This window comes from Camelus bactrianus, chromosome 21, assembly GCF_048773025.1.
Source record: "Camelus bactrianus isolate YW-2024 breed Bactrian camel chromosome 21, ASM4877302v1, whole genome shotgun sequence".
NCBI lineage: Eukaryota > Metazoa > Chordata > Mammalia > Artiodactyla > Camelidae > Camelus > Camelus bactrianus.
This window is the reverse complement of record NC_133559.1, coordinates 805,662-833,382: the sequence shown is the minus strand read 5'-3', so window position 1 is coordinate 833,382 and position 27,721 is coordinate 805,662. Positions and strand designations below refer to the sequence as shown.

At 65.5% G+C, this 27,721-nt stretch overlaps 1 protein-coding gene across 9 annotated transcripts in view; it reads right to left on the bottom strand.

Annotated features, from left to right (window-relative positions):
• Nucleotides 1–27,721, bottom strand: part of PIEZO1 (piezo type mechanosensitive ion channel component 1 (Er blood group)) — a 53,267-nt gene that overhangs the window by 16,179 nt on the left and 9,367 nt on the right. For 4 of the 9 annotated variants that reach the window (XM_074349200.1, XM_074349193.1, XM_074349196.1 and 1 more), the window contains exons 2-14: nucleotides 12,432–12,527; nucleotides 7,327–7,449; nucleotides 6,336–6,378; nucleotides 6,094–6,232; nucleotides 3,411–3,582; nucleotides 3,049–3,262; nucleotides 2,772–2,943; nucleotides 2,575–2,688; nucleotides 2,398–2,488; nucleotides 1,676–1,776; nucleotides 1,091–1,351; nucleotides 312–468; nucleotides 50–228 (exon numbers count right to left, since the gene is read on the bottom strand). In XM_074349200.1, coding sequence (XP_074205301.1) covers nucleotides 50–228; nucleotides 312–468; nucleotides 1,091–1,351; nucleotides 1,676–1,776; nucleotides 2,398–2,488; nucleotides 2,575–2,688; nucleotides 2,772–2,943; nucleotides 3,049–3,262; nucleotides 3,411–3,582; nucleotides 6,094–6,232; nucleotides 6,336–6,378; nucleotides 7,327–7,449; nucleotides 12,432–12,527 — 1,862 coding nt within the window. The remainder of the gene's footprint in view (nucleotides 1–49; nucleotides 229–311; nucleotides 469–1,090; nucleotides 1,352–1,675; nucleotides 1,777–2,397; nucleotides 2,489–2,574; nucleotides 2,689–2,771; nucleotides 2,944–3,048; nucleotides 3,263–3,410; nucleotides 3,583–6,093; nucleotides 6,233–6,335; nucleotides 6,379–7,326; nucleotides 7,450–12,431; nucleotides 12,528–27,721) is intronic. The other 5 variants (XM_074349195.1, XM_074349199.1, XM_074349194.1 and 2 more) reach the window with 4 other exon arrangements.

Here is a 27,721-nt window from a genome sequence, read left to right as displayed (position 1 = left end):
CTGCCCCACACGGCCCACACCGCCCGCGCACCGCCCCGCGCCCACGCACCTGGAAGAGGGTGAGGCAGAGCAGGAAGAGGAACATGTAGACGATCTTGTAGACGACCAGGCGCCCGGCGAAGCTGACCACGATGAACATGCCAGCGCACACGTAGATCCAGTACTTGGCGTAGACGCCCCTCACCAGCTCCCCCAGGCTCCGCAGCAGCGCCTGTGTCCGCGTGGGCTCTGCGGGCCAAGCCAAGGGCCAGGGGGGCGTGGCTTCGGGGCCGGGGTGGGGCGCCCGCCCCCCGGCTGCCCTGCCCCCTCACCTGTGTCAGCCACGGTGACCTCCGTCAGCGCAGCGGGGACCCTGGCCCTCCGCAGCAGCTTCTCCTTCACAAAGCGGCGCAGCAGGAGCCAGAAGGTCAGGGTGCACAGCAGCTGGCGAAGGGGGGCAGTGTCACTGTCAGGCCAGCATCCCCAGCCCTGGGGGTGGGGAGACCACAGCAGAAGGTGGTCCCCACCGGCCCCCAAGAGCCAGCCTCCCTGCGGGCAGGAACTCCCCGTCCAGTATATACACGCACACAGGCTCATGTACAAGTGCACACGCTTGTCCGTATCAGCTCACGCACACACGATCACATCTGCACAGACCCACAGGTGAACCTGGGTTCACATCTGTGCACGCACAGGTTCACGCGTTTGCACCCGCATTTGCACGCACGTGACTCACACGCCTCTCGCTGAGATATAACCTACTGACCACCGACACGTGACCGGCACGATCGTGGGCGTCCAGGGGCAACGACCTGTCTCACTCGGGGACGCAGCAGAGGCACAGGACTCACTGAGACTCGCAGGACGTCAGTGCGACAGGGGACAGCCCTCCCGACAACACGAGGTCGTCACTTACTCATCCAGCCAAACACTCTGAGTAACTACTCTGGGCTGGCCCCTGGGCACCCCGTGGTGACAGCCAGACATGGGCCCTGGCCTCTCAAGTGCCCACTCCACTGGGACCTGGACGGTGGACAGGAAGGCATTGTCCCAGGTCCCCAGGCAGGAGCCCAAGGCAGCATCAGCGCTGTCAGGGTGGGGGCGGACTCACCATGGCGCCGAGGTCCAGGCAGGGGTAGCGGGTGTGCTCCAGCCCCAGCTGGCGCAGGCTGACGGGGCCCAGGGTGGTGGGCAGCTCGGGCTGCAGGTCCATGGCCCACACGTAGCGCAGGCTGCAGAGCGCCAGCCCGTAGAGCAGGATGAATGGGGAGCAGAGCATGGCCAGCTGGTGGCGGCTGCGCACGGTCCAGATGAGGCAGGCCCAGAGCAGCAGCACGAAGGTCAGCCAGCTGTGGTAGGTGATGCTCCACACCTGGATGGCAGGGTGGGGGCGGGGCTGCACAGGACACCTGGCCCGGCACCCAGACCCACTCCCACAGACCAACTAGCTGGCAGGTCCTGGGGTGCAGGGTGCTCAGACGGGAAAGCAAACACCCTGCCCGCCCAGGGGGCAGCGGCCCAGGACTCACTGACCACATGTATGCACACGCACACACACAGCCAGGGCTGGCCAGGGTGGCTCGTGGCCCAGCAGGTCACAGCCCCATCCATTTTTGGTGACAAGGCACCAGGCCACCCCCCGCCAGAAGGTGTTGAGAGCCCTGGGGGAGCCCTAGCCGGAGGGGCAGCCACTCACCATCATGGCGATGAGGGCGCACACATAGCTCTGGTCCATGATGAGGTGACCCAGGCTGTGCAGCGGAGATGGCTCTTTGGGCTCAGTCAGCCTGGGACGCACTAAGAGGTGGGGGGCAGGGGTCATTAGAAAGGCAGACCCCCCGCCGGGGAAGCTCCCACATCCATAGGCCCAAGACCCTCACGCACACCCTAAAACGCAGACAGGACGCTGGAACCACAGCCCAGTGGGGAGGCGGGAGCCACGCTCGGCAGCTGGTTGGGCATGGGGGATGGCGGCTGGGCGCAGGTGGCGGAAAACACCAACAAAGGGCCCTGGCCAGTCCTCACCACTGTCCAGGACTTGGTTTCTAAGACTCTGAAGGGACAGGATGGACAAGATGGCCCAGACCCCATCCCACGTCTGGGGGCACATGCGTCCCCAGGTGCCAGGTCCTGAGGCCAGTGGCCTCACCCCTACTTTGTAAGATAGAAACCAAGACAAAGGGAAAAAAAAAAAAAGGCCCAACCGTGCCCTGGGGACACCGCCTACACAGCTCCTAGGGCCCGAAGCTGCCCGAGGCAGAGCAGTCAAGTCCTCTGGGGAGGGGGTGGAAGACCTGGAGCCCCCACAGGGTCCCGGGGGCGGTCAGCGGCTAGGCTGCGCCGGGGCAGCCCCAGAAGGGCACAGCTGGAGAGGCGGCACTGTGAAACCACCAGGGGGCAGCACCACGGCGTGCTCACCGGGGCGCTGCTGGACAGGGCTGTGGCCGGTGAGGTCGTGCACGATGCAGTTGTCCTCGGGGTCCAGCCTCGTGGGCGGGGGCGCTGTGAGCTGCAGGGGCGAGCCAAGCCCAGTGAGCCCAACTTGCAGGCAGGTGGGCACCGGCACCGGCCCCCCTCTCAGCCCCGACGCCTCACCTGGGCGGCCCCCTCCTCCTCGGCGGCTGCAGCCCTGGCCTGGCCCTGGGGCCACTGGTCCACCTCGGTCAGCTCCACCTCCCGCTCTTCATCGCCCCCGGGTGCCTCCTGCCTCTGCAGAGAACAGGGGGAAGCTCAGCCCCCAGCCCCGGTCTGAAGGGGGCGGGACAGCAGAGGGCACTGGCCCGGGCGCTGACCTGGCCTGGCGGCTGGCGTGCATGGAGCTTCAGGAGCGAGGTCACGGTGTAGTAAAGCAGCAGCAGGATGCCGGGGCTCACGTAGACGGGCCAGTCGTGGCTGGTGTTGAGGACCAGCACGTGGGGGCTGGAGCAGTTGGTGGGGGCCACAAAGTCCTTGAGACCGAACACCCTGCCCAGAGAAGGCGTGTAAGTGACCACGTCTGAGATCACGGGGGCCAGGCAGGCAGGCAGGACCAGGGAGACGGCGGCGGGGCCTGTGCGGGCGAGCCCTCACCTGGCCCAGATGCTGGCAGGCGGGAGCATGGCCTGGACAAGGGGCGTCTGGTAACAGTAGAGGCAGAGGAGATGGCCGGCACCGAAGCAGCCCACCATGACGCAGAGTGCGCTGAAGCCCAGGGGGCTGATGGGGAAGTGGCAGGCCCACCAGGTGCAGAGGGCCAGGAAGACCAGGAAGTAGACACTGGAGAAGGCTGAGGGGTGGGCGATGCCTGCAGGGCCAGGCAGAGGTGCTCATCAGGGTCAGCCTGGCCAGGGCTGCCTGACTGCTGTCTTGCTGGTCAGTGGGGGGCTTGCAGGCTATGAAGACGCCTCCGGATGCAACAGCAGTGATGGGGTCCCGGCCCCGCCCAGTGGTACCTGCTAACGCGAGCAGCACGATGGCCAGGGTCCGCCCAGCGGCCACCAGCAGCCAGTGGGCTGTGATCCGGAACCGGGCAGCCAGCCGAGACCTCCGCTTGGAGGGCTGATCGGGGGCTTCCTGCAGCCCCCCCATGGAGCTGGTGTCCATGTCCCTGCTGTCATCGTCCTGCTGAGGTCATGGGGAGGGCAGGGGTCAGGTACGTGGGGAGGGAGAAGGGCCACCTACCCCTCCACTACACCAGCTGCTGACCCTCTGAGGTCATGGGGCCAATGGTCCAAGTGTGGACCCACTACCCTCCCTGCCCAGGTCCGCCCTCCACCTTCCCACTGCCTCACACAGGTTCGCAGCCCTGGAGGCCTGCCTGGAGGCAGCCCACCATGATCACAAGACACGCTCCTGACAAGTCCTTGTGCTTAGATGACTGACCCTGCAGGCCAGCCACAGACTCTTCTGGAGCCCCTCGAGGGCCTTTACCTCCCCACATGGACCTGGACCTGCGGGGACAGGGCAGGCCTCCTGCGTCGGTCCCCGGAGCTCCTGGCCTGGCAAGGTTTGGTTCCTGAGGGCCCAGGTGGGGATTTTTAGAAAAAAGGAAAGCAGTGCACGCCCCTCTTTGCACTTGGCTACAGTACAGGGCGCCTCTACGCCCCCGCCCCTGGTCCCAAGGCACCGTCCTGACAAGTACATGGTGGGTGCCCCTTCCCCACCTGCTTGCAGGGTGAGGGTGGGGACAGACATCCACCAGGGCCTGTTTCCCCGGCCTGACTCGACAGTTTCCCAGAACAGAGCTGTTTCCTGGAATCAGGGAGAGCCAGGGCAAGGCACAAAATGGCACTGCATCAGACGCCTTAGGCCCCTGTGTCCCATCTGTAAAGCGGGCACTGGGCTGGTGCGTGGCCGAGGTGGCCAAGGCATCCAGGCTGAGAGCACGAGCTCAGGAGCCGGGCAACCTAGTCCCAGCCCACCTCCAAGTCTCCTGCTGTGCAAACTTAGCCAGCCACTTAACCTCTCTGTTTCCTGCCTGTCAAAAGCAGGTGGGGCGCTGGGAGGCCCCAGGGAGGCATAGAGCCATGCCTGGAAGGAGGGGAGGGGCAGGACTCCAGGACCCAGGATATCAAAGCAGGTGGTCCAGTCTCCTGGGGTCAGAGAGGTACCCAGGGTTCCCCCACTGCATCCTGGAATGCAAGGGGTGGGGGGCCGGCTGCTGGAAGAGGCCGCAGCCAGGCCTGAGCTCACCCCTGCCCACAGCCTGGCCCCGGCCCTGGGAACGCTTCTGAGCAGCCTGTGGGAAATGAGCGTCTCAGGGGAGAAGCAGGCAGCTGCTGGCTGGCAAGACAGGTGCTGGGGGCCGCCCACCGCGCCCAGCCTGGCCAGGCCCGGCTCCAGCCGCGATGCGGCACAGCCCACAGGCCGCACCTCACACCCAGCCCAACCGACCTCTCAGAGCGGGCGCGGACATGTGCGTCAGGGTCAGGGTGTGTGCGTGCCCCTGGGCCCCATGCAGCTGTGTGGCCCCGCCAAGCGCTGCTGTGTGCAGAGGGGCACTGCGGCGGCTCCTGGCTCTGGCCTGTAGCTGGACACCTGTGAGGGGCCCTGCTGCCTTGCTCAGAGGTCTGTCTGCAGTGGCCGCCTCTCAGCCAGAACCCAGTCCCTGGGAGCCACCAGGGCAGCCCTGTGCTTTAAGGGGCAGTGGGCAGTGAGGAGAAGGGGGCAGACCTCCTCCCACCCACCCCCAGGTTTGGGGAACAAGTCAGGCCCTCCCCAGCAGAGCTGTTCCACCGGTGAGGAAACTAGAGGTAGTCCTGGCCCATGTGCCCACTGGTGCCCCCAAGCCATGGAGATGGACGGGGGCTGGCTGGCTGAGTCGGGGGTCGCCTCCAGGGCAGGCAGCAGGGCGGGGCCAGCTACCGCGCAACTTCCAGGCCCCCATACCCCACTCAGAAACGGGGGTGCCAGCTTACCCTGCAGGATTAGGGGGACTGAGCCTCCCCCTGACTTCTCCAGGGATAGAGGCCCCCATTTCCATAAGCATCAACCGCTGGACAAAGGGACCCTGGGGCTGCAGGCGTACAGATCCCAGGCCCCCCCTCCCCCACAGGGAGCTCTTGTGCCAGGACCTTGGCCGGTCACAGCTCCCAGCCCTGGAGACAGGGTCCTACTGCACTGAGGCTGAAGCCAAATATGGGGGGCCCAGATCGGGCTGGAGATCACAGCACTCGTGCAGGGACAGGAGGGCACTGAGCCTTCAACCTCAGACGACAGCAAGGGAAGACCCCAGGGCGGGACCCTCCAGGGACTCTGATTCAGGGCCCTGCTTTATGCCTCTGGGCCTGGACAGTCACAGCCTTGTCCACAAGCCCACAGGTGCCCCTCCCCTGCTGTAGGCGTGGCTTCTCAAACACCTGTCTGTCCACTCATCCGTTCATCTGTCCCTAAGTACTCTCTGACACAGGCCCAGACCGTTGTCCAGCACCACTGATTCCCTACTGCCCTGCGGCCCTGAAGAGTCTCCTCTGGGAACAGTCCCTAAGGCACAGACGTGGCCTGGGTCCCTGCGTGTGCGAGGGACATGCTACATTCCAGCGCCCCTGCCCCTGCCCTGGGATGGGCTCTCCCCTCACGACAGGTACAGACTCTTGCAACCAAAACATGTAGATTTGTCAAGAAAAAGACCCTCACCAGCTCCGGGGCGTGCTGGCTCTGCCCGGCTGTCCGCGCGAGGCGCCTGCAGAGGCCGAGGCACAGCGAGGAGACCACCAGGATGCCCAGGTCGGGGGCCACCAGGCGGACGGCGTTGGGGATGTCCTTCAGGTCCAGCCTGGGAAGGGCAGGGAGAGCCCGTGGGTCAGCTCAGGCGGGCGGGCGCCGGTGGGGGGTCCCACTTGGGCCTGGGAAGTCTGAGGGAGGCTGGGGGCTCTTACCTCGTGACCCCAACGTGGCGGGAGATGTTGTCCCAGGTGCTGCCTGCAGAGAGGCCCAGGGGAGCTGGGTCAGGTGGGGGGGACTGAGAAACCGCCCCCCTTGTCACCAGGAGGCCCTCAGGAGCCCCAAGACTTTGGGGATCCTCAAAATCACACCTATACTGGGAGGGAAACTGAGGCCCAGGCAGGGAAGGCTAGGTGGATCCAAGGCCCCTTAGTTCTGCCCAGCAGCACAGGTTTCACAGCCCAGCTGGGTGGCCGTGATGGGGCCAGAAGTGGCCTGGGAGGCTTGGCCCGGCTCCCAGACCCATCGGTCAAGACCAGTTGCTTCTTGGGCCCAGGACCAGGGGGCCCTCGAGTCACCAGACTTCTCTCCCATTTCTAAGCTGCAGGAAAGGTGCCACCATCACAGAATCAAAACGGGAAGCTGGGTGGAGCACCCTGCCCACCACGAGCCAGGCAGGCCCTGGAGGTGGGAGGCCCCACGAGGGGGTGGGGGTGGGGGTCCGGGGTCCCCACACCTGAAGATCGGGGCGCTGGTGTCAGTGGGGGTGGGGGGGCTCGGTGCCAGCTGAAGTGTCCATCCACAGGGGAAAGGGTGTGAGGGGTGTCGGGCGGGCAGGGCACCGCGGGCTGCTGGTGCCACCCGGCCTAGAGGCTAAGTCCCAGCAGGCACAGGAGGAAGATGTGACAGAGCCATGGGAAGACCGGGGCTGCCCTGTGAACTGGCCTCTGGGCTCCGGGATTAGCTCTGTGCCGGTGCTCAGCCCGGCCCCACGGCCACAGGCCATCTCGGTGGGACAGAAATCACGGTGGTTCACGCTGGGGAACCCCTGGGTGAGGCAGGGCAGCCCATGAAGCTGAGATGACCTCCCCCAGAGAACGGGAGCCCCCCCCCCCCGCCCTGACCTCCATTTGCTCAGGAAGGCCACAGCTCTCCCCCAGGCCTGCTGCCCCCCAGCACCCCCACCCTGGCCCCTTGGTGACTCACAGCTCGGCCCCAGAAGCTGGTCCAGACGTGGCACGGTGTGCAGGCATATCTGGAAGATGAGATGGGCTGCCAGGAAGAGGAGGCTGAAGCCCAGCAGGGCTTGGAGGAGGCGGCCGGTGTGACCTGCAGGCAGAGGGCAGGAGTGAGGCCAGCACGCAGCTGGACCTGAAGGCAGATGGGGAGGGGCAGACCCGCCAAGGCCACTCAGCCCCACTAACAGCCCTGGGCCAGGCTGTGTCCACCAGCCCAAGACACGCACCCAGCACAGCGCCGGGTCCTGGGGGGCTGTCAGCAGTGAGCTCACACAGCGCACCCCCCGACACCATCCACTGACCATGCACAGCAGCCCCACGGGCTGGTGCTATCTCCACCACAATTCACAGACTGGAAAATGTGCACAGAGAGGTAAAGTGACCTGACTACCGTCACACAGCAGAGAATCAGTGCTTGCCTGCACTGGGATCTTGCCCCTGCCTGGGGTGGAGGCTGGCGGGGGGGCAGAGCCAGCACAGGAAGGAAAGGGCTCCCCAGGCTAGGGGGCCACCTCCAGATCTGTTCATGTACCCAGCAAGCACGTGCTGCTGCTCAGCCCTGGCAGAAGGCACTGCCTCACCCTCAGCGTGGGCTGGAACCACGCACCGCAATCAGTGGGTGTGTAGGGGTTCCTGACTCTTCACGGGGTAAGCCTCCATCTCCTGGCAGGGTGCTGGGGGGCTAATGGCTTCCAACACATCCATGGAATGAGTCCCTGCAGAAATGTCGGCCCAGCACCCTGTGCCAGGTGCATCCAAGCACCTCACAGGCCACATTCCATCCATCCCCAAGCCCCACCACCTGTCAGGCCCCCCCCCCGTGCAGGGAGAAGCTGTCTGGAGCCCAGGAGCGGCAGCACCGGCAGGGCAGCCCACACAAGCACCCTCTCTGCGCCTCATGCCTGGAGGGACACGGTGGCCGTAACTGGGCCTGGACCCTGCTCCCCGGGCTGTGGGACTCAGCCCATCGGGCAGGGGTGTGGGCTTCAGGGAAAGTGGGGCAACGGTGCCTGTGCTCAGAGAGGACTCAGGGACCCGGGTCACTGCTGCTCTGTGAGCAGGCGGCAGCTCACAGCCCGTGCGTGGCTGAGACCAGAAACCTCCATTCACTGTCGGATTCCCACACACTGAGCCCCGAATCCTGGGTCCAGGGTCTGGCTGTGGGCAGCTCCCTCCCATGGCTCCCGCCCACGTCCCCAGACCCACTGCTGGATGATTTACTGCTGAGAACCTGCAGGCCAGCCCGGTCAGCCCCTCCCTTGATGTCCCGGAGCTCGGGGACAGATGGGGTCACCAACAAGCCAGCCCTCTTCCTCCCGCCCAGAGGCTGCAAACCAGGGCCTACGTCCGCTGCGTTCACCGTGTCTGAAGGCAATCGGTATTTGCTGAACAGACTCAGAAGTGGCCCACCCCTGGGGCTGGCCTGGCAGGTGACACTCCTGCCGTGATGGGCGCCTCGTCCATGTGAGGACCCACAGGTCAGGAGGAGGACACCCTCACCTGGCTCCTGACTGACCGCCTCCCCGTCCAGCGCCTCGCGGACATTCTGTCTGTCTGGCAGAGGTGTCAGATGTAACTCCTTTCCCACGGTTCCCCCTCCCCAGTCCACTTCTCAGAATGACCACAAGGGATCCTGGACCATGAGCCAGCACCGAGCCAAAGGGCCGGAGCCCTGGCCGTGCAGCTGTGGCTCTGCCCATCCGGGGCTGAACCACCCAGAGCGGGGAGAGGCAGAGAGGGGTCCAAGGGGCACCAGAGACGAGATCCTGTGCCCGGGGCAAGGCCCCACTGACCAGAGTTGGGGTGAGGGACAAATGGAGGCTGAGGCTGGCGCCCTGACCTCACCCTCTTCTCCGGGGGTGGCCGTGGGACCCCATCTGCCCACCAGTGCCTCCAGTGTCCGTCTCTAATAGGCCCCCGAGCCTGAGCTCCCGGTGCCTCTTTAAGGGGTGCTGGCATCTGGACCTCACAGGTCAGTTTCCTGCCTCTCCTGCCAGGCTGACGCCCAGCACGCGGGGCCTGGCCTGACCCATCAAAGGCAAGCCTTGCCCGGCATGCAATCACACCGCTAGGCAAGCCAGACACTCTCCTGCCTCACTGAGCTCAGCCTCAGACCCTGTGAGGCAGTCCTATCCTGTGAATTCACACAGTGGATGGAGGAACAGATGGCTGGCTGCAGGGACGGGTGGGGCCAGAGGGCAGCTCTGACTTCAGAGAGGGGAGGGGGGTTCAGGCTGCTGTGGGGCCCCTGAATTGTCTGGGAGGGAAAAAGCGGGTGGCAAGTGACCACTAGAGCCCACCTCTGTGGGCACCAAGGTTCGGCCCCAGTGCTGGAAGGAGTGGGCATCACTGGTGGTGGCGCACGGCCTCTGCGGTGGGGGCGCTGGGCCACCCACTGCAGCTGTGGGAAGGGGCTGCCTGCCTGTCCTTGGACCTGGTCCCTCACCAGGACAGGAGAAGCCCGCACGGCACGGGGCACACCGTGGAAGGACAAGGCCCCGCCCCCGTAGGCAGGTGACCCCCACCATGTCCATGCTTGAGTCCCTAAGTTAATAAGGCCACCGGGAGAGGACTGAGGGTCTGTCTGCAGCTTCTGCTGCGCCGCTGCCCAGCCCTGCACAGGGCATGTGGCCCTGGCCCACCGCCCCCTTGCCCGCTAAGCAATGGAGCAGGAGCTTTCCCGAGGACACAATGAGGTGGACACCTCTGGACCCCACTCCGCCCACACAGGGAGCTGGGGTCAGGCAGAAGCCCACACGGGGACGGGGCCAGGAGTCAGTGCCCAGGGGCCCTGGGCAGCCTCAGACCTTCCACCAGGGGCTGGCGCCACGGCCCAGCTGCTGCACAAGATAGACGGGAGGCCAAGCGCGCGGGCACCAGCGGGCAGGCCTCACATGTTCCTCTCTCCCACCCGGAAAAACCGGCAGCCTCCCAGTTCCTGAAGGGCCTCTGAGGCTGGACAGATGGACGATGGACGGGGGAGGTCAGGCAGGCAAGCCACTCCTGGCGCCGCCTCTGCTGCTCCCTAACCCTGTCCCGCTCTGGACTCGGGCCCTGGCCGGGGGCCTGTCCTCCCGCTGCCAGTTAGAGGGAAGTGCCCCCGGTGCTGCAGGGCGTGAAATATCCATGGGACAAGCAGCTCTCGCCGAGGGCCTGGGAACCGGCTCCGAGGCCTGGGCGACAGGCTCTGCCCAGCAGCCGCCCCCGGCTGGCCTGAGCTGGGCGTCAGGGGACAGCTGCAGCAGCTGGCCGGGGGGGGTCTGGCCAGGGGCCCCGGCGGCTCCCAGATCTGCGCCTGCGCTGCGGCCCCTCTCCTCCCTCTGCCCCTTGACCCCTACCTGCACTCCAAGGTCAGGGCCATGCACCAGGGCCCCCAGCGAGGAAGGGGCTGGTGGGGGTCACCGCCAGATGCCACAGGCCAACCCTGTGGGAGGTAGAATGACACCCCCACCCCAGAGAGGTCAACCCTGGGGCCCGTGGACCATTTCCTCACACAGCAAAAGGGACTCCAGGCCGCCAACCAGCTGACTTAGAACAGGGCGTGGACCCTGGATCCCCGGGCAGGCCCAGTGTCACCCCAGGGTCCCAACAGTGGGGGGGGGGGGCAGGAGGGCAGAGTCAGAGTGACGGGGTGACACTTGACTGGCCACGGCCACCCTGGGTGATGGAGGAAGGGGCCACAAGCCCAGAAGCTGGAAAAGATGAGGAAACGACTCTCCCCTGGAGCTTCCAGGAGGGACCGGACTGTGACACCTGGGCTTCCGCCCGTGAGGCCCAGCTGGACTCCGACCTCCTGACTGAGAGGGTGAGGGTGTCATTGTGGCCACTCAGTGTGGGGACTGTCTCGGCAGCGACAGGACACGCAGACACTCCCGAGGCCGCAGAGCAGCCAGTCTGCCGGGCCGGTACGTCCCAGGGGCAGCATGTGCGGGCCTCGGCCAAACCCTCAGCCTACTGGGCTGCTGTCCCACCGCCCCTGCCGGGCACGGGGGTCCTGCTGCCCATACCCCGCTTCCTGGGCGCCTCCCTTCACCCTCCGCAACCCGACAGCCTTCCCCCCGACCCACGGAGGCCAGAGCTGCCTTTGGGGATGAGTCCCCAGGCACCTGACCTCACTGAAAGCTGGGATAAAAACAGACACTGAGAAGGGGGAGGACAGAGCTCAGTGGTGGAGTGCATGCGTGCTTAGCTAGCACAAGGTCCTGGGTTCAATCCCGAGGACCTCCTCTTAAAAAAAATTAAGTAAACTTAATTACCCCCCCCCCAAGAAAATAATAAAGTAACATAAAATAAAAATAAAATAAAATAAAGTAAAAATAAATAAAATAAGACACTGAAACACCCAAAGACCCCTGAGAGCGGCTGGTGGGAGCCCCGAGTGGAGGGCCCCTTCCGCCGTGCCCCTGTGCCATCTGCCTGCATCTCCCGTCACAGGGACCTGCCTGCACTCTGCAGGGGGCCCGCCTACGTGGGGATCCTGAGAACAGGCAAAGCCTCTCTGCTCCTAACTCCCCTCCAACGAGCCTGTGCTGGGGGCCCCACCGTCCAGACCCTCCTGGAGGCACAGCCACCCAAATGGGGTTCCCACCCAGTCTGTCTGGTGGACACTGCCATGGGCCCAGCTACCCAGATGGCCGGAGAGAAGGTGAGGCCCCACGAAGCACTGGGCGAACTCACACAGGACCTGAGCCCACAGCAGGGCAGGGCGGCCCACACGGTGGGGCACAGGGCTGGGGTTGGGGTGGGGGACAGGGAAGGGAGCCGGCGGGAAGACGGCCCAGCCCACGGCGCCGGGGCCTGAGCCTCCCCATGGGGACCCCCCAGGGACATCCTTCAGCATGGCCCCATGACATATGCTCAGAAAAGATTCTGAAACCAGCCAAGGGTCCATCGTGGAAAATGGATCTCAGGACCACTCCTCCTTCACCTGTGGCTCTTCAACCACAAAGAAAGCCCATCCCGCTGACGTGTCAGCCAGAGCACCTGACGCTCCCTCCCCTGGGAACCTGGACGGAGAGTACCCAGACCCCAAGTCCCCCGGCCCTGGGCGGGGGCCCTGCCCACCTTCCTTACCTCGGATGCTGTGTCGGGAGGGGCCCGGGAACCAGGGCAGCAGCAGCAGGACCAGCAGGTAGACCAGCGAGAGCACGCTGAAGCGGAACAGGCAGGCTGTGGGGGGGCGGGGGCCACGGTCAGCACAGCCGCCACGGCCACGCGGCAGGGGCAGCCCGCCCCCCGGCGCCCCCGGAATACCACCCCCGGAGCATCTCTGCCCGAGGTGCTGTGCTCATGACCGCCACGAGGCCGCCCGCCGCCCTGCCCGGGGGAGCGACCTCACTCAGCACGGGACGTGCCACCTGCCACTCGGGGCGGCCTCGCTGTCACCCGCGTCTGACACGTGGGCTCTGGTGCCTGCCCGTGTCTGGGGACCCGCCCGCGGGGCTCACCCCTCTGGGGGCCGACCCCGAGAGTGGACTGTTCTGACTCGCTGTTTCTCCTTCGTAAGACTTTGCGTCTTCAGTCACCGCAGCACAGCTGACTTCGGGGCCCAGCTCTCCGAGCCTCCTCCCTCTTCTGCCTCCCGGACGCCCACGTGTGCCGTTCCCAGCAGCCCCGCCCAGCACTGCACTCACTCAGGCCACAGCGGGGCCCCCAGAACGTCCCATGGGGGACCACGTGGCACGGAGACCTGGAGTCACGCCCATGCCTGGCTCCCACCTTTCCTCTTAAAGACTCAACAATGTGTCCCCGAGTCTCACACTGCTGACACTTTCCTGAGAAAGGGCAGAGGGGATGGGACCTCGCCCACCCCCCGGGAACTGAGGTGGTCAGGGGGTGCCAGAGCAGGTCTCATCACTGGGGAGCTGGACCACTCAGCCTCTCCTGGGGGCCTGAGGAGGGTGGCGGTGTGTGGGCCCTGCCCGCCCAGGCCAGGACAGAGCAGACGGCCACAGGCGCTGGTGCGCACCACGGACCCAGCACCTCCTGAATGGCCCACCTCCCGGCCGGATCGTCGTGACCGAGCAGAGGGGCCGCTATCCCACCTCTGCTCTGCCCCTCAGACCCCATCCGTGGACCATGAGCCCGGCAAGGGCCAGATCTCTGCTTAGCAGCCGTCTAGACCGCCAGGGCCACAGCAAGCTGCCCTGAACCCGGCCATGTCCTTGGTCATACAGACCACCCCTCCCCGGGCAGGCGGCAGGGCCTTTCCCACCCCACCCCAACCAGCAACCCAGCAATGAGGGAACCACTGGCCGGCACTGGGGCCACGAGACAGACTCGGAAGCACCCTGAGCTCTGGTCCGGCTGCCTGCCCTTCCGGACATCACCAGGCCTCCCGCTCCCCGAGCACCCCTAAAGCTAGGACGTACACCGGCCATGGAGATCGGCTCAACTAGAAATCTAAAGCTTTCAGTAATTAAACATTTTCACAAAAACAACAAAAAAGTCAATCTGATATGGCCCAAGAGGCAGCAGGGAAGTGTACTTACAGCAAAGGCTTCTGAAGTTGCCTTCTGCTACCCAGAGCTGCACCTCTCAGCCCACTGGGCCCTGCTTCTCTCCCCGCAGCGCCAGCCCCAGCCTCGTCCCCAGGGAGGGGGGACCAGCCTGGTGAGAACTCCTCCAGCCAGGACACCCACCCACCTACCCACCCAAGAAACTTTCTCCTGCACCGAATCCTGCAGGACTCTGCCCCGTGGTACTCATGTCCTGATCTGCCAGGGACACCAGACACTGAACAGTCAGACGTGCACCAGGGATGGTGTTCAGAAGGGGGCACCTCCCGGAGGCAGACGGGCAGCTTCAGAGGAGAAGGGACAGCCGAGGCCCCACCGTGTCTCCTGGCTCCCACCTGGCTCTGTAAGCAGACCCTGCCCCGGGACGAGCACGCGGGGCCGGTGCTTAAGGGATGAGGGCTTCAGTTCAGGAAAAGTTCAAGACACGCACGGAGGGGATGGCTGCATGATACTGAGGGTGTGCTTAACGCCACTGAACCGGACACTTAAACGTGGTTAAGACGGCAAATTTTCTTACATGTATTTTACCAAAATAAAAAGGCAAACAGCCCCTGAAATCAGTGAAGGGCTTCAGAAACCAGAACCGGAGGGGCAGGGCTGGCCCGAGCCTGGCCAGTGGAGCCAGGAGGTGTGGGGGGCTGGGCCCCCTACCCCCAACAGCCCTGGCCAAGCAGGAGGGAAGGAATCTCGAGGCTCAGCTGCCAGAAGCAGGAAATCAGAGATGCACAGTCAGGGCCAGGGTCAGAGGGCGTGGGAGGCACTTTGGAATGGACTGCACGGCTCGCAGTCCCAGTGCCAGGCACTGCCCCCACTCTGGGAGGGTCGCCGGGCACCACAGGCCCACCCCCTCCATCATTTGTCCATCAGACACACAGCTGACAGCCCTAGCTCAGCTCCGGTGACACAGAAGAGTTAGAGGAAGTGTGGTCTGACCTGGGACACGAGCACCTCCGCCCACTCGGATGAGGAAACTGAGGCCACGGGGTGGCCGCCCGCCCACCGGAGCCAGGCTGTGAGAGGGTCTCCCTGACTCCACCCTGCAGGCAGTGCTGCCAGGAAGCTGGCAGTGGTCAGGCGGGCAGGGCCCAGACAGCAGCCCAGGGGACGTGAGCCTGAAAGCGGGGCCACTGGCCTCTAGTCCCCACAGGGCAGTCTTGGGGGTGGGGTGACAGAGCAACTGGGGTGCGTCTCCAGCCTGCCCCTCCCCTGGCATTAGGGCCTGGGGATGGAGCGAGAGGCCAGCCAGCAGAGGAAGAGTTGCTGGGCCCACAGGGGCACCAGGAGCAGAGGGAGACTGTCCTTGATGGGGAGGCCGGGGTGACTTCTGGGATCCCCGTTATTCAGGAGAGAAAACAGGTTTTCGGGGGGTTTCATGGTGGGACAGCCTGGACTTAGGTCCAGACACCTGGCCCCACAGAAGGGCTTTTGGAACAGGCCTCAGGGCTGCTGGTCTCAGTGCCATGAATGTGGCCTGACTGTGACTGCAAGCCAAGGAGGCCCAGGGTATCAGAGCAGGCTGCCTGGAGGTGGCATTGTTCTGGCCTTGAAGGCCGACTGAGACTCAGAGAAGGCCAGAGGAGGGTGGGTCAGCCCCAGGCTCCAGCACAGAAGGAAGAAACTCAGCTGAGCAGGAAGTGGAGACCAAAGAAGGGGGACAGGGCCTGCTCTGACAGGCGCCCCCACCTCCCCATCAGAGCTGCCGTGGCTGGTGACCTCATGGGGGAAATATGCCTTTTCCTGAACCAGAAACAATAGGATGGGGGTGAGGGCAGAGGGAAAGCTGGCATGCTGCGCAGGAAAGGGCTCCTGCCGGCCTGGCTGGACGTCCCGCCCTGGCATGCGGGCGGGGCCTGCAGGGTTGGGGGTGTCAGACGCCCAAGACCATGGACAGGGGTGGACACTCCACAGCACGGCTGTTGCTACCCCAGGCACCTGCGATGCAGGGGTGCTGCTGTGGCCGCTACTCTGCAGGTGAGGCAGCCGAGTCCCAGAGACCAGGGCTGGTACCCCAGAAATGGTGTGGGTCTGGGTGGCCCAGGGGGCAGAAGGCGGGGTCAAGGGTGGGAGGGTGAGGGCCCAGAGCCCAGGGGCTGCTGTAGCTCCCACAGCCACTTCCTCCTCTCCCCTCTGTGCCCCTGCTTGGGTGAGTCCCGTGGGCCTGGCCGGCTGCTGGGTCACAGGGAGAAGGGCCACAGGCTGAGTAGTCAGGAAGGGCTTCTGGGAGGGGGCGGTGCTGTGGCCTAGTCCGTGCCAGGGACCGGGGGCCAGGAAACTCGCCACGGCCTCAGTCTCGGGGAGATGGGGCCTCCCTGCGCCTCTGTTCCTCCCCCCAGGGAGCTGTTGCCATGGAGACGGTGCCCAGTACCACGAACCAACCTGCAGGACATGCAACGCAGACGCCACCTGCCACGTGACAATTCCTCTGGTACAAAACTCAAACGAGAACAGACACAGTGCGCATGGACGCTAAAAAGGCCCAACAGACGTACACCAAGCAGAGTCAGGGCGGGAGGGCCCCCGGCCACTGCTGTGAGGTCTCCTTTCTCACAAGGAGAAGGTTCTCACGCAGCACAGGGCTGTTAACAAGTGAACTGACCGCGAGGTAAGCTGCGGGGTGCACAGACGGCGTCGGGTTGCCGGGCCCAGGCTTCCCCTTCACAGAAGGGCCGGAGGCCGGGAAGGATGTGAGTCATCTGGGTCCCCAGGACACATGGCAGCTCAGAACCAGACCCAGGGTCTCTGACCCGGCGGGCGCCCCAGGCCTGCCCTACCACCTGCTGGGTGAAGCTCCTCTGGGCAGGCCTGGGGCAAGAGGCTCAGGGTCCCCAGGGGAAAGCTGCCAGGCCAGGGCAGCTGCCAGGGCGGGGGTCCCATCTGAGCTCTGACCGCCCGACCCCAGTGGCTGCACCTCCGGCCAGCTTGTTCGCTCTGCCGTATTTGGCTTGGAGGAGAAACCTATAAACACTTCCCTGTTTGCTGCTGCCAGCGCGCGGGTGGGGTGCGCAGAGGAGAAAGAGGGGAGACAGACGTGGCAGCGGGGTGGCCCAGCAGCACTCACTGTCCCCCGCTGTCCATCCGTCCGAGGGGGCCATACCTGCCATGCCCCCCGAGGCAGGGTACAAAAACCGGACCCAGACCCAGAGGTGATCAGGGTTAGATGAAACTCGCTTTCTGGAAGAGGAAGGCTGGGGAGGCCGGCCGAGGGCACAGGGGGAGCTGGCCCACCCTGCACGGCCCCACCCTCTGGGGACAAGAGCTGCAGCTGGGGCCAGCAGGGCAGTGCGGCCTGGCACCCTGGGGCCCTGAGCCCGTAGAAGGTGGGCGGGAGCTGAGGGGCCGCAGCCTGCCCAGAACCCCCCACAGCCTCAGGCACCAGGCCCATCAGCCGGCCTCCCCTCGATCACTGCCACCTGCCCTCACCTCCGTGTGGCACATGCCCCAGACCCTGCCCCAGCTGCAGCACCACCGCCCCAGGCACCCCCTCTGGGGAGGGGGTCCCCTCACTGGACAGACACTGGACAGCCTGCAGGGGGTCGTGGTGGACCTACTCCTGCCCAGCACTACAGGGCAGAGGAGGGTGAGGGCGCAGGAAGGAGGAGCTGGTCCCCGGCCCTCCTGGGGTGCCAGCACAGACTACGTGGCGTGGAGAGGGCATCGCAGTCCGAAAGCTCTCTAATCCTCAACGACCTTCAAAGGAACCCCTTCCTTCTGCAGGAGAGAGACTGAGGTCGTGGGAGAACAGAGGCCAGAGACAAGGACACAGGCTCCTGGGGGACACGGGATGGAGTGCGGAGCCCCACGGGTAGGAGGGGCCAAGGGACACTGTGTTACCTACTTGGACCCTGGCCAAGAAGCCCGGGGCACCACGGTGCTGGCAGAGAGCTTAATTAGCACGGTGTCCAGGTTTAATCGGCACGGTGTCCAGGAAACCTGGCTTGACAACTCACCTGACCTACACAGGGCAGGGCCCCTCCCTGCAGCGCTAGCTCCGTGAGGCTACGGTGACTGCCCAGGGCCAAGGGGGCCTGGCGGCTGCCATGAACAGAACACCAGGAAAGGGGACTGAACCACAACCCAGCATCTCCCAAGGCGCACCAGCATTGCCCGGGAAAGTCCCACATGAGCCCAGGCTGGCACCCCTGGGCCCGTTTCAGATGGGGGAGACGGCTCCCCAAGGTGACCAGCAGATGAAGCACAGGGGGCTCAAACACCTCAGCCCAAGCTCTCAACCAGCACTGCCCAGGCGGGGGGAGCCCGGGCCGGGGGTCCGGGGTCAGGGTGGGGATGCTCAGACAGCTGCTCCCAGGGGTCAGACGCTGATCTCTTGGTCCCCTACTGCAGGCAGACACAGGGGTGCCGGGGTGCTTCTGCACTTCTCCCCTCCAGGCTGCTCAGACCCCTCCCCCAGTGCACAGCCTTCACCGAAGACCCTCAGCATTGCTGGAACCCCCTTCCCAGACTGTCAGCCAGCCCCTCCCCCAGAGCCAGGCCTGGGGCTCCCCCAGAAAAGAGCAGCTCTCCCCACCCACCAGCCCTTTGTTTGCAGCTGGACTGTTTGTTGTGGCCTCTGTCCCCCCACCCCTCAAGGGTCAGGGCTCCGGCCCCACCACGCCCTCCCCAGTGGAGAGGGCTGGATTCCAGGCCAGGGGCAGGCCCACATTCCACAGGGAGGGACCTGCACAGAGACACCCCCACCCCCCAGCAGGAGGAGACCTCACTCGAACCTGCAGGGTTGGTCCCGGCTGGCACGTGAGGGGGCTGGCAGGTGAGGTGTAGTTACGGACACGCCCCCACCCACCCTGTCTGGGATGTGGTCTGACAAGGGGGCCCCTCCGCAGGCCACCTAGAGCTCAGGGCCTGGCTGAGACACAGGCCACAGCCGGGGTTGCTTGGAGGGCCAGGTGACAGCCTGTGTCCCCAAGGCCAGTGCCCAGCACAGGGAGCCCTCCTGCCACATGGATGCCTCTTCACGGAGGTCAGCCCTGTGCAGGCCCCCCTCCTGGATCCCTGCCACCAAGACTGCCCAGGGACGGGCGGGACACCCTCCAGCCTCACAGAAAGGGGCTCCCAGCTGAGCGGCACCCCTAGACCACAAGGGGCAGGCCCCACTGTGCGTGACTGGCACCAGGACACACAGGGCCTCCCTGCACCCTGGTGGGCACTGCCACGGCCCGACCCCGGGCTCTGTGCCATTTGTCACGTGGGGAACCTGAGGCACGGTGGGCCCAGCTGGGGTGCCCGTGTGCACCTCAGGGCCTCCCACAGCCTCACTGCCCCGTTGGAGACAGCGCTGGCCAGTTCCTCCACACACCAGCCCCACTCAGCTGGGTCCCACCTGCTCTTCCCTGTCCCGTCCCCTAGCTCACCCACTCCACCCCGAGGAGCACCTCACACCCAGGGGACAGACAGACAGCCCTCAACAACCAGAGTGTCCACAGATGGCCTGTCTGGGGATGCGGTGACCGGACAGTAGTGGGCGGGGGGGACAACAAGTTACCATTCCCCCGTTCCCAGTGCCGCCGGGGAGCTGGCACCGACGTCCTTGCTGGGGACACAGCCACTGCAGGCGCAGCTGTCTCAGGCAGGAGGGGCCTTGCTGGCCATCCAAGTACAGGGGGTCCTCTGTGAAGGGGGCAGCGGGAGGCAGGGGAGGCCCGAGGCTGGCCAGAGTGGCCCTCTGTCTCTCATCCAGAAAGTGGACACCGCAGCTCCGGCCCTGTCCGCCCGGCCTGGGTTACCGTGAGGACCCCTGTCAGACGTGTGAGGGGCTTCTGCCCGTGGGGGTTCTCTCGAGCGTGAGGGGCGGGTGCGGCTCAGAAAGCAGAGGCCACCTTACCCTGAGGGGGCTGTGACACCCTGACCCCCGTCACGCGGGGCAGTGCAGGGAGCCTGGCCCTGGGTGGACAGCACATTCCAGAAGCCTCTTCCAGAGGGAATGGGGTTAAGCTCTGGGTAAACAAGGACGCTTGTGACCTGGGGCCACTCCCAATCCTGCCCTGAATTCCAGGCTAGTTGACATGACTGGGCTCCAGAGGCGGCCCCCATCCCACAGTGTGGGGGTTCCGAGAAGTGACCCATCCACTGCCCCGGGAATGATGGGGTGACGAGGCTGTGCTGCACGGGGACCCTTGTGAGCCAGGACACAGGCCTTGTCCCTACACTGCCCACCTGGCTCTCAGGCTGAGAGCCTCCCTCACTCAGAAACCCCCCAGGCTGACCACCACACGAGGGCCTCCCCACCCTCAACACGGCCCCACCTGGAGCCACTCAGGCCCCGTGGCTCTACTGCAGAAGGCACAGCGAGGGTCCACACCTGCCACAGGCCCCACATAACACACACATAGGCCAGCCAGGTGCGTGTCAGGCATGGTCATAAGCCCACGATGCCAGGAGGAGCAGGGAGCCCGGTCTGCCCTCAGTTTCCACGGTCTGGGGATTATGTGGAAAGCACTGAAAGGATCACAAGGAGAGTCTGGACACAAAACAGAAAGCGGGGGGCTGGCAGGGTGGGCACCACTCACACGGTCCTGACCCAGCCGCCCCCTGAGATCCCGCAAGGCAACATCCAGTGCAAAGATCCTATGGTGACAGCGGGCCAGGGGCCGGGGTAGGACTCACTGCGACACAGGGCCCAGGCCCCCTGCACAGACTGGACCCTCCCAGAGCCCTCCAGCCAGCAGCCCACCTCCCCCTGAAAGTTCTTAATTGTGACAAGACACAGCTAACCCACCCTGCAGAGCCATGGCCCTCCCAGTGGGGCTCCCAGGCCAAACCATCGGCATCGCCTGCAGAAGCCAGGCTCTGCAGGCCTGCAGGGGCAGGCCCTGTGGGATGGCACACCCAGGCAGGCGTGGCCTGCAGACAGACGGGTACCTTGGGGCCCGGAAGGAAACAGGTGCGTAGGTTTCCCAATTTATAAGCAGCAGTGAGATGATTGCTCGTGAGACCCCCTGCCACACCTGGCCTGAAGCATGGCATCCGGCCCAACAGCGTGACCCGGGGGCCCCCGGAAGGACAACGACCTGCCTTCCCCACATCCTGTGCCTCCCCCAAGTGGAGGCAGCGTCCACTTTAAGGCAGGCTCAGAGCAGCCGGGTCCAAAGAGCTCCTGGGCGGCTCGGTGCCTCCCGGGAGCCACCCCTCGGGCCACGGCCGCCTCGTCAAATGTGGGCGTCTGCCTCAGGCAGACCTGTGCCTGAGTCTGTGCCCCAGCTCTGGGCCCAGGACATGAGGTTGGGGCGCTGAGTCAGACCCCCGCCCAGTGAATCAGCCAGCCCACAGCACCCCAAGTCCCTTGGCCTGTCTGGTCTGGCTTGTGCAATGGCCCAGAGCCTGGTCGCAGCCCGCCCCCTCTCCAGGGCCCTTCCTGGCACCTGGAGAGGAATGCCACCTGGCCACCCTGGGCTGGCAGGCGGAGACGGGGTCACTGGCTGGAGGGAGGCAGCCTGCCCATGAGAGGGAGAGGCCACGAGCCCTTCAGGGCCCCGCCCCCGCCAGGGCTGCAGGAGCTGGGGGGCAGGGCACCCCGTCCGGTGCTAGGGAGGCTGCCACCACCTCTGCGTGGTGGCAGGAGACCGTGTCAGGTCCTGCTCAGCCTGCTCTGCGCCTCGGTTCCCCTTTGGAGAAAGAGGACATCCACAGGCCCTTGTCCCATGACCACCCCGCTCCCTAGCACAGTACTGTTCCCAGACAGCGCCCCAAAAACGTGCGACCAATGAGTGCCCGGCAGAGCTGGGGAGAGGACGGAACCTGGCAGGCATCTTCATTCTGGATGAGGGTGCGGAGGTCCGGGGACTGCCTGACAGTGTGGAGGTGTGACCGGAGATGCCACACCCAGCCTTGTTTTCTTAAGAGTGGCAGGCGGGCTGGGCACCTCTGTAACGGGCCTTCAGGCCGGGAGTGGCAGTTAATTCTGAGTCTCCAGTTGCTGTGAGGGTGAGGGCACTAAGACACAGATCGGCCCACTGGGGACAGCAGACACCCTCCCTAACGTGTGGCCAATCAGAGCAAAGCCTGGTGGCAGAGCCTCAGGCCCCTAAGGAGAAAGGAATTCTTCAGCGTCCTTTGGAATTTGGAGTCAGGGTTGCAACATCGAGTCTTGCCTGAATTTCCAGCCTGCTGGGCTCCCTGCAAATTTCAGACTTGCCCCACAATTGTGTGAGCCAGCTCCTTCAGATACACCTCCTTCCTTCTCTCTCTCCTCCTTGTGTGTGTGTGTATCTACGTCTTACTTAAAACACCACACCTTCCCATCTACGTGCGACTGGCTCTGCTTCTCCGGAGGACGCGGGCCACTGCACAGGCTTTCAAGTTTCCGCGCTGAGAACAGCAGGCTGGCCCGGCCGTCTCTGAGGTCTGGGCCCAGGGGACCACAGGGCTGGGATGGACAGGGTGTCGGGGGCCCCCCGTGGGCTTGGGAAGTTCAACCAGCTCACAGAGACCAAGGGAAAAATCAACACTGTCGGCTCACCAGCCTGGGCGGGGCAGCTCAGCCCCACCCCCAGGACACCAGCCCCTGGAATGGGATGCAGCCCACGGGGCTCTGAGCAGCCACCCCCACGGGGAGGACGCCAGTGGTCTCCCCAGCCTTGAACCCTGGCTCCAAAGGGCGGGGAGCAGGCTGCAGTCTCCCCTCAGCAGGAAAGGCTCCTGACCGGCTGGTGGAACGTTCACTTTCTTTCCTCCATTTTCAGGAGTTTTTCAGATGCTGAGAAACTCAGAAATAGTAAACCAGCAGGTCCCACTCCTCCCGGGAACGGGATCAGCTCCCACCCGGTTCTCGGGCAGCGCATGTCTCACCAGGTGGAACGGCGCCCACCAGGCCCAGGGGTCCTCCGCTCGCCCCCCGCCCCCTCCCCTCCCCGGAAAGCAGCATGCGTGAACTGTGGAACATCCTTCCAGCAAAGAGCTACTCGTGTGCCCTGGAATTCCACGTAGGGTCACTTCCAGAGGGGCATCCGGGCCTGTGGCCGTGCTCCGTTGGGTCCAGAAAGAACAAAAGTGGCCTCGACGGGCACTGGCCTTCCTGGGCCCGGCCCGTGCCTGCCAGCCAGGTGCCCCCTGCCCGGGCTCCCGGGGGCCCACCCCGGCCACACCCGACTCCAGGAGCCCAGAACCCAGAGGCCCCCACGCCCCCGCCAGCTTGTCCAACGCAGGCTTGAGCGGCTCTGGGGGCTTGCTGCCCTTTTAAATCCACTTTGAGGCTTCCTGAGACACGAAGCCCCTGGAGGGAGTGACCGGCTTTGCTGGAACCCCCCACCTCACCCCACCAAGTGCAGCGCCGTCAGCTCTCAGCCACAGCACCGGCCCTGCGCTCGCAGGACAAGCCCACAGCGGGAGGAGGCCCCAGCACTGTCTGCTCCCAGAGCAGGGACAGTGCCCGTGGAGGTCCCCGCAGGTCACAAGCCGAGGCCACTCAGCCAGCTAGTGGCAGAGCCAGGCCTTTACCTGTGGGGCAGACCCCCCAGCCCCCGATCCCCGCAGGCAAGCAGCAGCAGCCTCAGGCCGGAGTCTCAGGAGCAGAGAGGGAGGGGAGCCAGGAGGCCCGGAGCTCAGCTCCACACTCCCTTCTCTGTGGCCCCATCACCCACGGGACAAACCCACACTCCCTAACACCCCAACCCAGCCTTCCCGGATGTGCCCAGGGCTCCCTGAAACTAGCCCCGCAGCTCACACCCTCCTCCATTCAGCGGACCCTCCAGACCCAGGTTCAAACCCCCAAGGTTCTGGGGCACCGTGCGGGAGGGGCCGAGGCGCAGGCCATCACCAGGGTCAGTCCAGCACTGCAGCTGTCCAGGGCGGCCTGCGCAGTGTCCCCTCCTCCCACACCCGCCCGGCTCTCAGACCACCCGGCAGAAGTGTCCCCACTGGCTCGGGATGATGGAGTTAGCTCCCCAGACCAGAGGAGGAGCAGCCACTTAAGAGCAGAGAGCACGGTCCCCGCACCCTGGGGAGGCGGCGGGCAGGGACAGGGCCGCCCTGGCTGAAGCCATACATTCAGTTCCTGGAAAAAGAAGAGTGACAAAAAAGATCGAGTACTGCCTCTCACCCACCACATCCTGTTTTTATGGAAAACTAATCTAATTCCTAACAGCAAAGCAAGCAGCAGATAGCCGCGGGGGTCCCCAGGGACCACGAGAGACAGGCCCCCGCAAGGCAGGAGCCAGCTCCACCCCCAGGGCCAGAGCCTCCATCCTAGCAGCTCCCTCCTCCCCAGGGAGGCCAGGATCAATGGACCCTTCCTGGCAGCGAGGAGTGGGCCAGCTCGCATCCACCTCCCCCAGTCTCAGCCAGCCCTTCCTGCCCCCAGAGGCCTCGGCCAGTCAGCAAAGGGGCAGCTGTCACCTCGGGGCTGCCACCCGCGGTGGCAGGTCACCGAGTGCCAGAGACACCCACAGTGGTGAGGATGTGCCCCTGGGCCTGGCGGCTCTCGTGCCAGAGCAGCCTTGGCCGGAGGCCTGGCCCTACTTCTGTGGCCATGTGAGCTACCTGAGCTTCAGTTCCCTCACCTGTGAGGTGGGGACGCCAATCCCAACTGCCTCAGAGACTGTGGATGGGAGCTTGCTGACAGCCCCCAGAGGCCTGGCCTGGGCTCACCTGAGGCCAAAGGCTGCCCTGGGAGATGCTGGCCACCTGCCTCAAGCCAGGGGCCCCGGGACTTCCCATCACTGTGCCCTGACCACAGACACCCTCGCAGGCTCTCCTGCTTCTAAGAGTCAGGGCCGAGCCTCCAGGAACCTGCAGGCTTGGGTCAACCTGGGGGAAGAGGCCGAAAGCGGCACTGGGCCGGCCCCTGCCCTGTCCCTCTGGGTCCCCGCTACACGTGGACAGGCTGTGTAGTTCCCATGCCCCGTCCAGCTGCTGCATTCGAGGGCAGGTGAGCCGGAGACGTGGGCCACTCGGTGCCCCAGGGTGTCCCTCCACCTCGAGGGGTTCCTGAGGCCAGGGGTGCCCCCACCCCTGTGCAGACACACGCGCAGGCTGGGGTCCCTCCCACCTGCCCTGCAGGCCACACACACAATCCCACCCTCACACCCTTGGGCTGGACGGACCCTGCGGGAGCCTGAGCAGGACCCTCAGGCACAAGCAGCCCCAGGACAGCCCGGCCCTGGGTCCGCGAGGCATCCCTGTCCCCTGCGCCCCCACGGGTCACGCTGCCGGTGGACTCCAGTTCCTGTCCTTCCCAGCTGTGGGCGTGGAACCTGTTTAATCTTCTGGGAGCTGAGACTCTTTGTGCTGCTGCCTCCGGAGGCCAGGCCGAGTCAGCAGGAGGCCTGGGGCGGGGCTCGGGGTGGGGGAGCACCAGAGACACGTCCTGGCTGCCACGCTGGGGGAGCCCGGAGGGGTGCCCGCCACCCAGGCCAGCGCTCCACGCACACCTGCCCGGCCAGCCGCTTCCTGCCTGGGCTGGGGACCGCCCTCCCACCAGCGGCCCAGGGAGTTGGCCTCACGGTGCGTCTGCTGCTGTCCCACGGGAACACCAGCAGCCGTGACTCAGCCAGACCCAGCAGGTCCCACTGCGCCCGCCTGAGCGAGCCTGAAGCTCCGCGTCCTCACCCCGCCACCCCCACCTCACGGCGGGGCCGTCACCAAGCTGCCGGGATTCCCCGCAAGTGAGGCCACGCCCGTGCCCTGAGGCTCCAGCCAGGGGCTCCTGGATGAAAGCGCTGGGCGGCACCCACGTCCTGATGATGTGCCCGGGGGCGTGGGCGAGGCGGCCCGGCCCCCCTGGCACTCACAAGGTACTACCGCCCCCTCACCTGGCAGGTCGCCCCAAGGGCCACGAGGCCAGGCAGGGCAGGTGCTAATCTTGCTCACTAGAGGTGGAGTTACCGGGGCGCAGAGAGGCCCCACGAAGGAAGGGCGACGGCTGGGGCGGTGCGGGCTCCAGGCCCACAGAGGCCGAGTCACTCCCCGCAGGGCGCCCAGCAGCAGAGCCAGGCTTGGAGCCTCATCTGACAGGACAGGCCAGAGGCTGAAGCTCGGCCTGGGGCGCTTCCAATCCACCACTCTGTTCAAGGCCGCCCGCCGCCCCAGCCGAGGAGGGGGGCCCGCGTGGCCTCAAAGCGGCTGCCGGGCAAGCCGGAGCCTGAGTCCCAGCACAGCAGGGCCTCGGAGCTGCCCGCTGACAGCGTTCAGGACAGAGAAGGACCACCTGAGGTCCCAGGGCAACCCCAGCGGCCCCCACTGCCCACCCGGGCACAGAACAGGATCTGCAGGGGTGGCACAGGGGTGACACTACCCAAACACTCGTCCACAACACCCTGACGTCCTGCGGCCACCCTGGCAGAAGGCTGGACTCCAAGCACAGCCACTGCAAGAACCACCCCGCCAGTGGTGACAGTCCCACTGCCTTGGGGTCCAGCCCCTCGTGTCTCCACGGGCTGAGGTCACACACTTGCGGTCAGAACTGGAAGGAGGGACAGGAATCCTGGACCCTCTGCACAGGGGCCAGTGAAGAAACTGTGATGGGCCCAGAGTCTAGGAAAGCCGCCAGCAAGAGCTACCACCAAGAACACAGTGCAGAGAAGCAGCCAGCCTCAAGTTACAAGTAACCAGCAGACAGGCGCTGGGAGCTGAGTCCGCTGGCAGCCATGCTCACACCACGAGGTCCCGCCCGCAGACAGGCCAGGCTCGTGAGGAGAGAGCCTGAGTCTGGCTGGCAGAGAGGCACAAGACAAACTGCCTCCTTCCCCTCTGAGGGGCCACCCCTGCAGCTCCCGCCCGTGTCCTTGGGTCACCCCGCAGAGGCGCACCTGTCCCCACCCTGCCCCTTGACAGCACAGCCCTCCCCAGGGGCCACTTCGTCCCACAGGTCCTCAGCATCCCGCCCCAGGCCGCCACCCCGAAGACACCAACTGGCTCCTGGAAGTGTGTCTCGGGTCTGGAATGTGATACAGCCTGTCCAGCCCCCAAGCTTCCCGGAGCCTCCTCTGGAGACCCTAATCAGTCCTCCAACTGCCTCACGCGCCCTCCGGCCCTTGAGTGTCAGGGGTCTCCTCCCAGCTGGGGCTCAATTCTGCATGGGCCCCTGGCCCCTGCAAGTAACTCCTGGCTTCCAACCCTTGGTCCCCCGCAGCCGCAAGGAGGAGGGGCAGACAGAGCAGGGCAGCAGGGCCCTCCCAGGGAACTGTGGGAGATGTGGTTTGCCCACCCGGTCCTGGGGGCCCGGGAGGTGATGGGGAGGGGCTGAGGAGGGGCTGCGGGGCCTCGCTCTAGGGAAAGCGGTGGACGTGTGGAGGGGCAGGCGGGAGGCGGGACACCCCGCGGAGTGCAGACAGGCTCTCCCTGTGTGGCCTGGGACCTGCCTTTTCAGCACAGGCCTGGCCTTGCTCTGGGAGGGGAGGTCAGCGCCCCCCAGCTGGAGTGTCTCCACCTGCAACCCCAGGGACAGGAGGCCACTTGGAGGCCCCCAGATTTGGAGGGCCAGAGTCTGGCTAGGCAGTGGTGGACGGCCCAACGGGGCAGGAAGAGGGAGGAAGAGGGCCCAGTGGTTCTGGGCCCGGCATCCCCTGGCCTCCTCTGCAGGGGACACAGGGACGCAGGACCCAGAGCCCACCGCCTGCCCTGTGTCTAGGACCCTGCTGAGCCCTTTGCTTCTGTGCTAATCTCGTTCTCACGAGGTCACGTCATCTGCCCGTTTGCCAGGAAGAGGGAACGGAGGCTGGAGAGGTCCTTGCCGAGGTCACAGAGCGCACAAATTGCACAGCCCGCTCCAGAGCAAAGCTGCCCGCCAAGGGGCCCCTCAGGCACCATTCCTGGGCCCACATGGGGACTGAGGCCACCGTCCCTGGGCCACACACACCCCCTGCCAGTCCCCCCACCGCTCCTGACTTCTGGAGATTA